Below are 16,129 nucleotides of genomic sequence, written 5' to 3' on the forward strand. Positions count from 1 at the left end.
AGCTGCGTCAAAACGCATATGGGAACGCTATACCAACGCCGCCAGACTGACAAGTCCCTGCCTGATGTCAGGCCAAGAGGACAGAAGAGCCTGTAGTGGCTCGGATGTCGAGGTCGTAACCTGGCGAAGTCAGGGGCGTGGACTACCCAGCAGCGTCGTAGATGCCCTGATCGGTACATCTGTCCAGAAAGGCCTTGAAGGCCGCCATACCTCTGGTTGAGTGCACTCTGACTCCCACGGATGGGCAAGCCCATAGGCCTCGTAAGCAAAATTGACAGCATCCACCATCACTTACTAAGAGTGGGCTACCAAGCCCTACCCTCTTAGGCGGACCAAGGCCCTCGAGCAGTTGGTCCGACTTCCTCCACAGAGCAGCTCTGTGGATGTACGTGCCCAGTGCTCACACTGGACACATACGGTTGTGCTACTCCTGGCCGAAGGGAGGAGGACAGAGGCCTGGAGTACGACCGGCTGTGGTATGACCGTCAGAACCTTCGGTACGTACCCCATTTTTCAGGGGTAGAGAGACTTTCGCCGAACCGGGCACACAGTCAACATCGAAGGGGCCGCAGACAGGGCCTGAAGGTGATCACCCTCCTCAGAGAATGATGCTAACCAGAAGACGGTCTTGGAGGTGAGGAGTCTATCTGTTATCTCCTCGAAATGCTCAAAGGTGTTCACACCGAGCCTCAGAACCGCAGCCAGATCCCATGTGGGGACGTGATCGTACAGGAGGCCTCAGCCTCCGCGCACCGGAGGAAACATGTAACTAGGGGGTATCTGCCCACTGGCTGGCCACCGATAAGGGCGTGGTATGACAAATAACTGCCACGTAGACCTTAGTAGTGGAGTGGGTTAACCCTGCGGAGAATCAGGCCTGCAGGAACTCCAGAACTGCACTAACTGGGCAGTTGACTGGGTCAAGGTGGCGGTCTCCGCACTTCAACTTACAGTTTCCTCGTGGAGGGAGCTCTGGATTAAAGGAGGGTCTCGACAACCTAGTCGATAGACCGGAAGCTATGAGTTGCGCCTGCTCAGAGGCCAAACCCACAGCTTCCATAGCTCCGGGCGAGGGTGCACATAGGTGCCCCCGGCCTGTGAGAGGAGATCTCTCCTGATCAGTACCGGCCACGGAGTGCCGTCAAGGAGAGAAATCAGGTCCGAGAACCAAACTCGGCCCGGCCAGAACGGTGCTACTAACAGTAGACTGACCGCGTCCTGGCGCACTCTCGCCAGAACTCCCGGGAGCAGAGCGATCGGGGAGGGAAGGCGTACAGACGGGGCATCGGCCGCGTCTGTACCATAGTATCCAGTCCCAGAGGAGCTGGAGGAACTAAAGAAAACCAGAGGGGACATTACGCTGACTCTGGAGTCGCGAACAGGTCTACCCGTGCCTGGCCCAACCTTCGAAATCTGCTTCACCCCTCGAGGTGAAGCATCCATTCCCCGGGCCTCAGCCCCTGTCTCGACAGAACGTCTGCTCCTACATTGAGATGTAAGAGACCACTGCCGTGCTGTCGGTGCGGACCAGCACGTGGTGATCTCTCAGGTCCGGGAGGAAGTGCTTGAACGCACGGAACACAGCTAGGATCTCTAGCTGGTTGATATGCCACGTCAAGTGGCGACCACTCCACAGACCGCGGGCAGGGTGGCCACTCATGACCGCACCCCAACTGGTGAGGGAGACGTCCGTCGCTAAGGAAACACGGCGACAAGGAGCTCCCGGCACCAGGCCCTAGGACAAGAACCAAGGTTTCCTCCACGAGTCTAAGGCACGGTTTCTCCATACAATGGCGTGATCCTTGACAATGCGAAGCGAGTCTCCCCTCAGGGAGACCCCCTTGGTCTTGAGCCACCACTGTAGGGGCCTCATGTACAGCAGGCCAGAGGGAATCACACTGGACGCAGCTGCCATGAACCCAAGCTGTCTCTGCTTAACAGTGAATGGCTGGCCTTCTCGTACTCTCTCGACTGCCGCGAGGATCGACTCGATCCGAGCAGGGGATAACCGCGCCTGCGTCGTGGTCGACTCCCACACCACGCCTAGATAAGTGGTTCTCTGAACTGGAGAAAGCACACTCTTCTTGGCGTTTAGTCTTAACCCCAGATCTTTCATGTGGGCAAGAACGACATCTCGATGCCGAACCGCCAACCGCTCTGATTGAGCGAGAATCAACCAATCGTCGATAAAATTGAGTATGCGGATGCCCTGCAGTCGCAACGGGACCAGTGCCGCATCCACACACTTGGTGAAGTGCGGGGTGAGAGTGCTAGGCCGAAGGGAAGAACCCGATACTGACACGCTTTGCCCCCAAAAGCGAACCTCAGGAACTCCCTGTGAGAGGGAAAGATGGGTACATGGGACAAACGTCCTAGAGGTCTGTCGTGACAAATCAGCCCTTGGACCCGATTTGGAACACGATCTGCCTAACTGTGAGCATCTTGAACTTCAGCTTTCTGGCTGAGAGGTTCCGAAACTCAAAAACCAGTATGGGCCTCAGCCCCCCATCCTTCCTTGGAACAATGAAGTATCGGCTGTAGAAGCCGGCGCGAGTCTCGTGAGGAGGAACCACTCGATGGCTTCCTTCCTTACTAAATTCTCGACTTCTTGTTCCAGAACCAGAGCCTGCTCGGGGCGGACCATAGTCACGCAAACCCCGTTGAACGGCGGAGGTGGCCCATCGAACTGGATGGAATAACCATGCTCTACCGTCCGCAGGACCCAAAGAGACACATCTGGCAGCCGCTGCCAAGCCGCTAGATGATCTACTAAGGGAATCAGTCTCTCGAGACTGACCTCTGGTGTCAGAGATATGGCCAGACCACTGTCTTGCTGCGGCTCTCCGGAGGAAGACGCGGTCTCTGGCACTTGTGCAAGCCGCTCCACCCCAGTAGAGGTCGCTCTCCGCGGTCCTGGGGCTCGCCCGTCAGGACCTGCTGCGCGAGGAGCTGGTATGCGGAGGAGGCTGCGCCCGCCCAGCAGCCGCCTGAATTTCGAGAGCACGCATACCATCTGCCCTCAAAGATTCCACCCGCGATCTCAACACCTCGGTGGAGATCGGGGGAAATTGAAGGCTCTTGTGGCTCCTCACACTGGGGCGAGAGAGGCGGCGAAACCTCGTCAACGCTCGTCACATCACCTTTTCCTCGGAGGACGCAGCGTCAAGCCCTCGTCTCGGGGGGAAGAGTACCGCTTCCGAACCGCGAGACGGGGCGCCAGATCTGGTGGATACGGGAGAAGATAGTTTCTTTTCTCTTCTCTTCTAAATGCCCGCCAGCCAGATCAGCCTTTTTTTCTACGAGCCCAACGAGCGCAGCCGCCGCTCTGCCTCGGCAGAGTGGGGCTGGCTTTATTTGTGCTTGTGCAACACTGGAGTTTACAACGCTCATACCGTCTTTCTCATCCACCTCCTCGGTAGGAAGACAAGCGGGGCGTCGAGCCCTCTCTCTGGGGGAAGAGAACCGCTTCCGAGCACAGAGAGCGGGCGCTGGATTTGTTTTGATCCATTTGCGAGCCGCGCGAGCGCAGCCACCGCTCTATCTTTCTTTTGCACAAAAGCGGGGCCGACAGCGCGTGGAGAGCTCGCTTTCCTTCTATATAAATTGGGGCGACAGAGGCGGCGAAACCTCATCAACGCTCGTCACGTCAACCTCCTCGGAGGAAGACAGACGAAGCGTTGAGCCCTCGTCTCGGGGGGAAGAGACCGCTTCTGAACCGCGAGACGGGGCGCCAGATCTGACGGATAGGGGAGGAGATAGGGACATTCCCGTCTCACTCTCGTTCGCCAAATCAGCCTGTGAGTCCCACGAGCGCAGCCGCCGCTCTGCCTAGGTAAAAGCGGGGCCAGCACCACGCGGGGAGCTCACAAAGACTCTCTTCTCGAAGAGAGCCCTCCGAGTGCGGAGTGTGCGCAGCGAGAGCCGCTCACAATGCGGGCAGTCAGCTCCCTCGAGAGCCGCTGCCTCGCGCTCCGCACTCAGGTAGACCACGCACAGATCATGTGTGTCCCCGCTCATAATGCTTTTTTTTCATAACGCAGGACTAGCACACAATCTGAAACGCGATCTAGGATCGCCCCCTGTTTTGGTCTTGGCTTTAGGGATGTCTAATTTCTTTTCAGGACATACAACACTAAATAAGACTCACAAAACAGATATGGACTGACAACACACAGAGCGCTTGCTGAATGACAAAAAGCTGACGCGGGCTCTGCCTCACGTGCTTATATACCTCCTGGCCGTGACGTCACCCCGCCCGTGACGCCTCGCCCTTCTATTGGACTTGTTGTAGATGATATTCAGAGCGTCGGTTACGCTGATGGCGTTCCCATATGCGTTTTGACGCAGCTCGACGTTCCTGGAAGGGAACTATAATTCAGTAACTATAGACCTTATATAGCTCCGCCAGTTTTTAGTACTGTGCTTGTTGTCTTCCATTTGTATTTCCACAATGTGAAGGTAAGGTTGTACAAATTTAAGAATGAACTGCTCGTTATAAAATTGTCCCAGTCCACTGACATTTGTTATGACATCCGTCTTGAAAATTGCAATACTCACAATAACTGTACAGTTAGTAAATCCACTTCACCAGCTAATAACCCAACAGCAATGCTATAGAACTACTGCAAAAACAGAAGACAGATTCAAAATCAGAATTCAAAGACAGAATTGTGCTTGTTTCTCTGGCCCATAAAGTATATAAGGTTTTTGGTTTAAAGGTCAAATTAATAATTAATAATAATAATTATTATTATAATTATTATAAAAATGTTGATTTTATTACATTATAAACAATAAACAAATCAACAAGGAAATATATTACTATATATACTGCTATTGTATTGTAAAACAAGAAAGTTTGTATTTATAATTTTATAAATTTAATTAAATTATTTTAATTACTTTTCTTTCAAAAGTTTTAAAAAATAGATTTTATTTTGGAGGAAAACATGCTCCTAATTGAAAAACTATATTGGGTCTATATGAATTACACAAATTTAATATTTTGGTATATCGTTTCATAAATTTCAGGTTGAGGCATATTGTTACAATATTATTGGATATTGTTTTTTTTAAATACAATCCACACTTTATGTTATGCAATGGTTTGACATTTTGCATGTGACGTTTTTGTTTTTGCAGTTTAATTTTAGTTTGTATTAGTTTGTTGTTTAAATTTACAACCCGAATTCCAGAAATGTTGGGATATTTTTTTAATTTGAACTAAAAAGACTTTCAAATCACATGAGCCAATATTTTATTCACAAAATAACGTGTTTAAACAGAGAAATATTACACTTTTATCCACTAAATGAGCTCATTTTCAAAATGTTGGCACGTGGGCAACAAAGGGCTGAAAAAGCAAGACATTTTGAAAAGATTCAGCTGGGAGAACATCTAGTAACTAATTAAGTTATTTGACATCAGGTCTGTAACACGATTAGCTACTGTATAAAAGGGATGTCTTAGAGAGGTAGAGTCTCTCAGAAGTAAAGATGGGCAGAGGCTCTCCAATCTGCGAAAGAGTGTGTATAAAGATTGTGGAATACTTTAAAAACAACGTTCCTCAACGTCAAATTGCAAAGGCTTTGGAAATCTCATCATCTATAGTGCATAACATCATCAAAAGATTCAGAGAAACTGGAAAAATCTCTGTGCATAAGGGACGAGGCCGAATACTTTTGTTGGATGCCCGTGGTCTTTGGGCCATCAGACAACACTGCATCACTTACCGGCATGATTCTGTCATTGGCATTACTAAATGGGCCCAGGAATACTTCCATAAACCACTTACGGTAAACACAATCCACCGTACCATCTGCAGATGCCAGCTAAAGCTCTATCATGCAAAAAGGAAGCCATTTGTGAACATGGTCCAGAAGCACCGTCGTGTCCCGTGGGCCAAGGCTCATTTAAAATGGACTGTTTCAAAGTGGAAAAGTGTTCTATGGTCAGACGAGTCCAAATTTGACATTTTTGTTGGAAATCAAGGACGCCGTGTCCTCCGGGCTAAAGAGGAGGGAGACCTTCCAGCATGTCATCAGCATTCAGTTCAAAAGCCAGCATCTCTGATGGTGTGGGGGTGCATAAGTGCATATGGTATGGGCAGCTTGCATGTTTTGGAAGGCACTATGAAGGCAAATAAAGGTTTTAGAGCAACATATGCTCCCCTCCAGATGACGTGTATTTCAGCAGGAAAATGCGAAACCACAAAGCATGGCTTCGTAGTAGAAGAGTCCGGGTGCTGAATTGGTCTGCCTGCAGTCCAGATCTTTCATCTATAGAGAACATTTCGCACATCTTTAAATGAAAAATATGTCAAAGATGACCACAAACCCTTCAACAGCTGGAAACCTATATCAGGCCAGTATTTTTCCCATGACTAAGACGAGACGACAATAAGGTCAATAAACGATAACTATGACTATATCAACATGCAATTTCGTTGACGAAATAAGACGAGACTAAAATGTGTTAAAAAAATAAATAAAAACTTTCCGTCAAAAAAAGAGACAAAATGTTGTTGCGGACTGCGCTACACGCCTCTACTACGCGAGCTTTCATGAGTGCGGTTGCCAGATAACAAAAGTTTAAAAACCCGAGTCAGAGCTTCGCTGTTACAATGATACATTTTCTACCCAGTGTTTTGCTTATTTTAAGCAATCTGGCAACCATGTGCATGCTCCTTGTTGCGGAACCGCCGATGATGTGAAAACACAGAAAAACAAACTGGAGTTTAGCATCTAAATGAAAGCGTCACTCACCCGTTCTGTGTTCTGTCATGAGATCTCGACTGTATTGTTTGCGATTATGGTTGCTGAATAAATGCACCTACTCAACTGCTGTTGTTTTAATAGAGAAATAGGTTATTGTCATTTTGAATTACTTGGAACTTCACTGTTATAATATTTTTCATTTGTTTTAGCAGTTTTCATAGTGTAGACAGAGAGATTGCATAAGTCTTTGATATTAATTTATATAATAAAAAGACTTTAATAAATAAGTACACTAGATGAGGAAAAATACACAATGAGTCCACTTTTGGAACTATTTCTGGTGAAAGTGCAATATCTGAAATGCAAAAGTAAATTTCTCAAATGACAACAATCATTAAGATTATAAATTGTGAAAATTATTTTTATCAGTTTAACCATTATACAGCATGATGAAAATGTGACTAAGAATTGACTAAAACCTTACTAAAAAGGGGAAGTCTTAGCCTAATGGTTAGAAAGTTGGACTCGTAATCCAAAGGTTGCGAGTTCGAGTCTCGGGCCGGAAGGAATTGTAGGTGGTGGGAGTGAATGTTCAGCACTCTCTCCACCCTCGATACCAGACTGAGGTCTGAACAAGGCACCCAACCCACAACTGCGCTGCAGCATGAATGGCTGCCCACTGGTCTGGGTGTGTGTATGCACTTTGGATGGGTAAATGCAGAGCACAAATTCCAAGTATGGGTGTATGTCATGTCACTTTCACAAAATGCTCATACATTTAATTGACTTAAACTTGATATAACAAAAACAGGACAAGACTTGACTACATTTGAGTAAGTTAAATTAAAAATGCCTGCCAAAATTAATACTGTTGTAATGTTAATTAATAATAATCTTATTGCTAAGATGTCATGTTTTCATAAAACTAGACTAAAATACTTCAGGTTTTCTTCCACTAAGACTTTTAGTCGATTAAAACTTGAATAAACAAAAAAGGGATAAGCTTGACTAAATATGATAAAAACTAACAAAGACATTTCACACGGGACTCAAACTAAGACTAAATTGATAATAGCTGACAGAATTAACACTAGATGCTACACCATGGTAAACATGCCCCCATTCCAACTATTTTGAGACCTGTAGCAGGCATCAAATTTGAAATAAGCTTATTTTTTAACTAAATTTCTCACTTTAAACATTTGTTATGTTATCTATGTTCTGTTGTGAATAAAATATTGGCTCATGTGATTTGAAATTCCTTTAGTTTTCATTTTATTAAAACTTAAAAAAACGTCCCAACATTTCCGGAATTCGGGTTGTAGCTGGAAAACCACTATAGCCCATAATACACTTTAAACAGATATATATTATGAAGGATGACTGATTTATTACTTTAGGTAATATTTTATTATCATTATTATTATTATTAAATCCATGCCAATAAACAGCCAGTTTCCATTTTTACAATTGATCTCAAATGGAGGGACAACATGCCCCACTGCAGGCTAAATGAACTGTATATTTTTTCCTGGGTAATAACAGTGGAAATATTTAACATGGTTCTGTAGTGAAGATATTACAGTAAAGTGTGTGACTATGAAGAGAGAGAGAGAGAAAAGGTTAAGAAATATTCAACAAGGTAAAAATAGTGACAGCTATCCCTGATCTCCTTTGTTTTTGTTTGAGGTTGCATGAGTGAAAGTTAAATTTTCAGTGAATTTGTGCTCATGTGAAAAAGCTTTGTCCGTGAAGGCTGCCAAAAAGCTTTTCCCTGTAAATGTAGATAAGTAAGCAGATAGACACTTAACGGTGTCACAGAGGACCTGACAAGTGTTCCCTGCTGTGGAACAATAGAGCTAATTAGCCATCATTTGGTGTCCTGGTGAAGGGGGCTTTTAGCAGAGGGAGAGCAGGGTTGAGGAGGTGTACTCCAGCCCAACAGCTAGCACGTCAGGAGCGCGCTCTGTGCCTCTGACAGCAATTAATTACCCTAATGGGGGGGCATACATCTCTGCTTATCACACGCTGCACCCCACACAAACAGCGGGTGTCAGACGCTTACATGGAAACGGCTGGAGAAACGTTTGGACTATTAAAGTGCATCCTTATCGGAAAACGCAGCAGCAAAAAATAAAAGATTACAGATGAAAACAACAAGGCTTCTGCAATTTAAAGCACATTGTTAAGAGCACAGCATTCAAAAGCCACAAGACAACAACAATAACGTGGGCTGGGATATGTTTTGTTCTGGTAACGTATGTCACTAATAAAAGCACCAAATAATCAACAAACTAGATAACCGTTCAAAAGGCTGGGTTTGAAGGGTTTTATGTTTTTGAAGGAAGTCTCTTATGCTCACTGTTTCCAACACTGATAATATTTTTTCTTGAGCAGAAAATCAACATATTAGAATGATTTCTGGAGGATCATGTGACACTGAAGAGTGGTGTAATGATGGTGAAATTTAGCTTTGCATCACAGGAATAAATATATTCTAATAGAAAACATTTATTTTAATGTTTTTGTGGAAACCATGATTTTATACATCAACATTCTGTGATGTATAAAGAGAACAGCAATAATTTGAAATACAAATCTCTTGTAATTTTATTTTATTTTATTCTTAATTTTGATTGCACATTATTAAACTGAATGAATTAATAAATTAATGAATTTTTACTCTCACAAAAATTTGAATTGCAAGATATAAACTCAATTGCGGCTGACTTTTTCTCATAAATCTGAGCTTACGTCTCACAATTCTGAATTTTTTCCTCAAAATTCTGACTTTACGTCTTGTAATTCTGTTTTTATTTGTTTCCACTATGGAATAAAACATTTAAAAAGAGGTAATTGTGACTTTTTTTATTTCACAACTTTTTCAACTTATATATCTCAGAATTGCAAGAAAAAGGTCTGGAACGTGAGATAAACAGTCACAATTATGTATCTGTTTTCTTTCTTTCTTTCTTTCTTTCTTTCTTTCTTTCTTTCTTTCTTTCTTTCGTAGCAGAAACAGGTTTCCACAGTACAAAGTATTTATATTTTAATGAAAGAATTTCCCTGCCTTTAGTGCTGTTATATGTTAAAAAAATAAAATGTTTGGTCTATTTCAGTAGCATATTCAGATTATGTATCATCTCTCTCATTGGATGTATTAATTTCTGGTTTATTTTGGCTCTCAGCCCCTTTCCACTGGCTAAATGTGTGTATTCCTGTCTGTTGGTGGCAGGGGGGCTGAATGCAGACACGTTGTGCCCAGGGCTCGAGGCTTAGTCTGGCCTAATCTGGGTCACACAAATGGAACACCAAATATGCCATCAGATTGTGCCACTGGCCTAGTACTGTTCACGGAGCACATACCAGCTCTCAAACCCTACAGTGCCAGAGTCATACCAGATCTCCTCTGATTCTACCCAAGGCATAATCATTCAGCATAAGAGACACAAGTTCAAATCAAATTGTGAGAGTGATTTATCAACAAAAAGACGGTCAGATTTTGCAATAAAAAACTCTTAAATAATTCATTTTATACATTAATAGTTATTTTAAATAAATACATTTATTTTATATACATTTTTAATATCAATATCTAACCTAAAATATTCTTAAATATAGAATAAGACTCAAAAGTTCAGGGTTAGATTTGACCCTGAAATGCTTTTATTCAGCAAGAATGCATTAAAATGATCAAAAGTGACATTAAAATACATTTATAATGTTACAAAGTATTTTTGTTTCTGTTTATCAAAGAATCAAATGTTAAAATATATTTAAAATACATATATTAAAGTAAAAAAAAAAGTAATAATATTTTACAATATGACTATTTTAAATATATTTTTAATCAAATAAATGCAGCTTTGGTGAGACTTTTAAAAACATTAAAAATCTTACCAAGCCCACGCTTTTTTAATAATAATGTAGATCTAAATATAAAAATACTTTTCAAAATAAATCTTGAGTGAAATATTTTGAGAACATTCCGATTTGAGATTCTAATGGCTACGTTCCATTTTTGTCACATTGCATTGCTCATTCTCAGTATGGATGGGTGTGTGTGTGTGGGGGGGGGGGGTTTCTAATAAGAGGGAAACAGAACATGAGAGAGACCCAACAAAGACAGCCTGCAGTGTGTACATGAGCAGTCAGAAACATTACCACACCACTCTGTGATTATACCCACCACCCCCACCATTGACTGCAGTCAGAACACCACTGAGCTCAGTGGACGGATGCTGTCTCTCTGTCTGTGTGTGTGTGCATGTGAGGTATATTAGAACACAAAAGTGCTGCACCATCAAGATGACATTAGTGATAACAGTCTCTGTTCTGAGCATGAAAACAGTAAACAATCAAATTTCGCCTTCAGACAGGTGAATGGAGAGAAAAATCGATTGGTTTCTTTCTTGTGTCCACAAAGATACATGCATTTCAATAAACCGACGTATATTAAAAGCTGCACTAAAAAAGACCGAAGAGTGAAACCAGCCTGGCTTCTGACAGCTCCAAGGCCCAAGTAGGCAGCAGTGCCATCTACAAATTATTCCATATACTGACACAAACCTGACCTTGTGGACTGTGAGGTCTTTTTGAATATTTTGTAGAGTACTCATGCAAATCAGTGTTTGCGTACAACGTGTAAAAAAAAAATGACGGCGTCACCTTGGAATTTTGAAGAGAGCTCTCATTGGATGAAGATCAGCAAGGGGCGGGTCTCCATCACCCAGCTCTATGGCCGTGATACCCAGAGACCACACGTCACAGCGCTCGTCATACGTGGAGTCGAGCTGCTGCTCACATGCGATGACCTGGTCAAATACACAAACACAGTCAGTACTGAACTGCAAATGTTTATAACGGACACATAATTGCAATGTGACACTGATTTTATACAACAGTAGTTCAATAAACAACAAGCTAAAATTAAGTGACTTACATTTTAGACACAATACTATTGACTATTGATTTCGCAAACGAAAATAGTTCCAAAGCCATGGCAGAACTGTTGTGTGTCTCGGTTTCGTTGCTTATTGAATCCCCATTTTTTAACGAATCGAGTGAGTCAATGATTCAGTAACCCATTCAGTCACTTTTCAGTAACCCATTCTGCCGCCACCTACTGGTTATTTCATATTTAATGTATCATTGAATTTTTCCCAGCATTTCTTATTTAGATGTTCAAAAAATATTTAGATCATTAATCTTATCACATTATTCAAGGCACCTCGGGTTCATCAAACATTATGTTTAAAATCAAAATAAAAGATTTTGTTTACATAATATATGAGTGTGTACTGTGTATATTTATTATGTATATATAAATACAAACACATGCATGTATATGTTTAAGAAAAATATATGTTTATATATTAAATATATTTATATAGAATATAAAATATAATAATATAAATATATAAATGCACATGTAAATATTTTCAAAATCCATACTGAATGTCTGAAACAAAAACTTTTTTTAATGCGATTAATCGCGATTAATCGTTTGACAGCACTAGTAAAAACATCTTTTTATTTTCTTCTGCAGCAAAAAGATGGATTTTGTACTGTATTCTGTATTTCATTTGAAGGGTAACAACTCTACAGTGTCTTATTATTCTAACTAACTGAAATAAAGTAAGAATTCTATGTGAAAGATGGCACATACATTTAATAAGGTTAGGGGAAAATGTATAAACCGTGGGAAATTACATCTGTTTTGTTATATACAACATATACAACAACTCATTTCCACCTCTTTCCAGTTGTTGTTTAAGTGAGAGAAGATACTGTATGTTACTTAGTCCAGATTGGGGAAAATGCAATGTTTAATAATTTATTTTGTTATGCATTTATTAATTTATTTATTATTGATTGAAAAAGATTTTTGTTTTGTATATGCTGTCAGTTTTAGTTCTTAGAATGAAAAAAAAAAAAAAACAGAAATCGGAATTGGCCAAGTAAGCATCTGTAGTTGTAATACTACACAAGCAACAAACTGGGACCTTATAGTGCAGAATAATAATAATTTAATAATACAGCAAACGCATAATAATATTACACACACTAAAAGGATGTTGATTTTATACTTTTATAGTTTTAAAAATATAGAAGATATAATTTAAGAGAGAGAGAGACTAAGCAGGGATGAGAGAAATAGAAATCTGCTATAATAAATCTATGCAAAAGAGCTGCTAATAAAAGCTGTGAAGAAAAAAAGTAAAAAACGTATTTCTCCATTAAAAAAAGTGAGACCTCTACATTAACCTACAATATTGTACCGTAAACTTTATGTGGATAGAAAACCGCAGAATGGAATATAGGTGGTCTTACCTCAGAATTAGAAACACAAATAAACTGTCCAGCGTCTTTAGTAATTAATCCATGCGATTAGTCCAGAAATGAACCTAGAATGTTCCCCACAGATGTTTAGAAGTCTAAAAGTGCACTAATAATAAATCTCTGTTTGTATTTTGATTGTATTGGCACCTAGGACAATTTGAGGCACGTATGCCTCTACCCTTGAGTCATATGAAAATTTTGGCTACGACTCTCAAAACAACTTCAGAGCTGTAGTCTCATATGGAAATCTTATGGAAAAACTAAGTAAACAAAAACATTTGCAGCCCACAAGGTCACCTCCATGCTTTGCAAACTACTTGCCAACGGTCCTACCTCAGGGGCCATCCAGAAGGGCGTTCCGACCGAAGTGTTCCTCCTTAGCCGGGTGTTTGTAAGCTGGGCCGATACCCCTGATCAGAGGAAGAAACACCAACAAAACATCCTGTAAGGTAGTTATGAAGTGACATTCAGCCAAGTATGGTGACCCATACTTGGAATTCGTGCTCTGCATTTAACCCATCCAACGTGCACACACACAGCAGTGAACACACACACACCGTGAACACACACCCGGAGCAGTGGGCAGCCGGGGAGCAGTTGGGGGTTCGGTGCCTTGCTCAAGGGCACCTCAGTTGTGGTATTGAGGGTGGAGAGAGCGCTGGACATTCACTCCCCTCACCTACAATCCCTGCCGGCCCGAGACTCGAACCCGCAACCTTCGGATTACAAGTCCGACTCTCTAACCATTAGGCCACGACTTCCCCCCCAGTTGTTGTTTAAGTGTTGTTGTTATCCGTACAGATTCAATGGATGGCTTCTGGATTCAAGGAATGTCTTTGTATTGTCTGTACTGGTGTTTAGCAAAGTGGCAATGGAAACACAATTTGAATAGAGATCAAATAAGCTCACAAAGAAAAAAGAACACGTTGTCTTGGATGCAGTGATCTTAGTAACCCAGCACTGACCCATGAGCCTCCTGACTGAGAGTCAGAAGTCATTATTTACATAAAATCTTGACTTGAAAATCTTATTTATGAGCTGTGGTCACCCTTCACTGTCACTGTAAAAGCAGAACGAACATGATGGAGACATGATGAAGACATGATGGAGAGTAAAGGAAGAATTTTATGATTTGTGGGGGGGGGGGGTCAACTATTCCTTTAAACGAATACAATTTACATAAGAAGCTAAATTATGTAAGATATTAATCATTTTCAGAGAAGCTTACTTGACTGAAGGAAAGAGTGGTGCTTGCAAGGCTATACAAAGAAAGTGGTTAGGTGTTAAAATATCACTGAAAAATGGTAAACTAAAAGAAGTAATAGTAAATTAACTGGATTTAAGTCACTGACGCACAATTTAATACCTAAACATATTAATTTGCACCACCAAAACTACATAATATGGGTTAAATCATGCAGAAGTCAAATTTAAAGTATCAATTGCAGGTTACCACTTTTCACAGTGAAAGTTTTGTTTTTATGGTGAGGTCAAATTTGCGTGAAAACAAAAACATCGCACAGTTCACACAGAACTCAAACCAAGCAGCTTGGGAAATCTATTTGAGCAAATCCTGCACCCTTAAGTAGTTTACACACTTAAGTAATGTGGCTTGCCAAAACTCGCAGAACAATAGTAAATGTGACCAAATGTGACTTTAGAAATCTAATAATCTAATTTTCTTGATGTGAATATGATAGAATTGATATTTGACTGAGATACGTTTTACATTTTTGTTTTTACTATTCTTTTTCTTATTATTAAATGAATATTGTTGTAAATACTAATTTAAGTAATTCAAGACTGAATTGTGAAAGTCTCATACTTGCTTTAAACGAAATCTCTTCAACGTCAATGATATCATCATATTACTTACATTTGAAATCTGATTGGTCTTTCTTATATCTATTTGCATATTGAATTGCGACTGATCGTTTCTATTTTGCATCTATGGAAATAAACTCAGCAACAGCTAAATAGCCTAAAACCTAAACTTACCTAAAACTAACACTATTCTTTTCCTTCAGAAAATGCAAATCTAGTGTAATTTGTTCTAAGCACAAACTTCAGTACATGTAAATATTTTTCCTAGGAAACAAGATATTAGAAAATTGGATTTATGTTGTGAAGAAACATTTAATTAACATTTGTAAATCGCATAGAATCTGAAATGTTTAGATTAGAGCAGATTATGTTGTGCTGCTAAATTTAACTATGAACACATGATTCATATTAAGAATGTTTGTAAAGCAATCTTCCATCGGTTTCTGATCGGATTAGAACTATTGAATCACCAGTAAACAACCCATTCTTGGCAGTATCAAAAAGGATTCGTTACATTCATAAGACAAATACAGAAACATGGATTCACATATGCTGTGGGCTGTAAATGGACAACAGACAAGAGATGTATTGAATAATAACAGTTAAACACACACACACACACACACATACACACACACACAGCACTAAACAGTCTCCTGCGGCTGTTCCCTTTCTGCTACATTAGGTCTGCACAGGGCCCCGGGGTCAGTCTTAATAATCATCAGAGATAACACTGCCAATTAGAATATTCATGACAAAGCCACTAAAGCGTCCCCCCCCCCTCGCTCTTTTTGTCTAATAATGCAGTTTTTTTTTTTTGTTCAGATGAGTCAGTGTGGGGGCTTTATCTGCTCAGCATAGCGTGAGCCCCTTCACACGGATAACGCATTATCCCTGCGTGACTCTGAGCGCTCTGAGACGTGGGCACGTGGAACCTCTGCATACAGCCGCGGTCCGACAGCCACCCACTTGCCGTGGCTCCATTCCTGACAGTGGGAGACAGATATTGCCCCCAGCACGTCTCTGACCAAGCACTCAACAAATGCACTCTTTTTGGAAAAATTAGGTTGACAGGGTAAACGGAGTGACGTTCAAGTGAGGTTTGTGTAGTTTGATGCAGACAGAGAATAGAAAAGAAGTAATTTCCTGCCCGCGCCCTACATCTTTTTCTTTCCCAATTGCCCATTTCACTACGATGTATACTTCACAGTACGATAAAAAAAATCTGTTGCTATTTTTTATTTCAT

The 16,129-nt window shown here is 41.5% G+C and overlaps 1 protein-coding gene across 1 annotated transcript in view; it reads right to left on the minus strand.

The window, feature by feature from the left end:
• Positions 1–16,129, minus strand: part of LOC306864671 (myosin-IIIa-like) — a 92,817-nt gene that overhangs the window by 44,540 nt on the left and 32,148 nt on the right. The window contains exons 6-7 of the mRNA XM_079408826.1: positions 13,392–13,468; positions 11,385–11,530 (exon numbers count right to left, since the gene is read on the minus strand). Of these exons, the coding sequence (XP_079264952.1) occupies positions 11,385–11,530; positions 13,392–13,468 (223 nt within the window). The remainder of the gene's footprint in view (positions 1–11,384; positions 11,531–13,391; positions 13,469–16,129) is intronic.

Source organism: Barbus barbus, assembly GCF_936440315.1.
Source record: "Barbus barbus genome assembly, chromosome: 46".
NCBI lineage: Eukaryota > Metazoa > Chordata > Actinopteri > Cypriniformes > Cyprinidae > Barbus > Barbus barbus.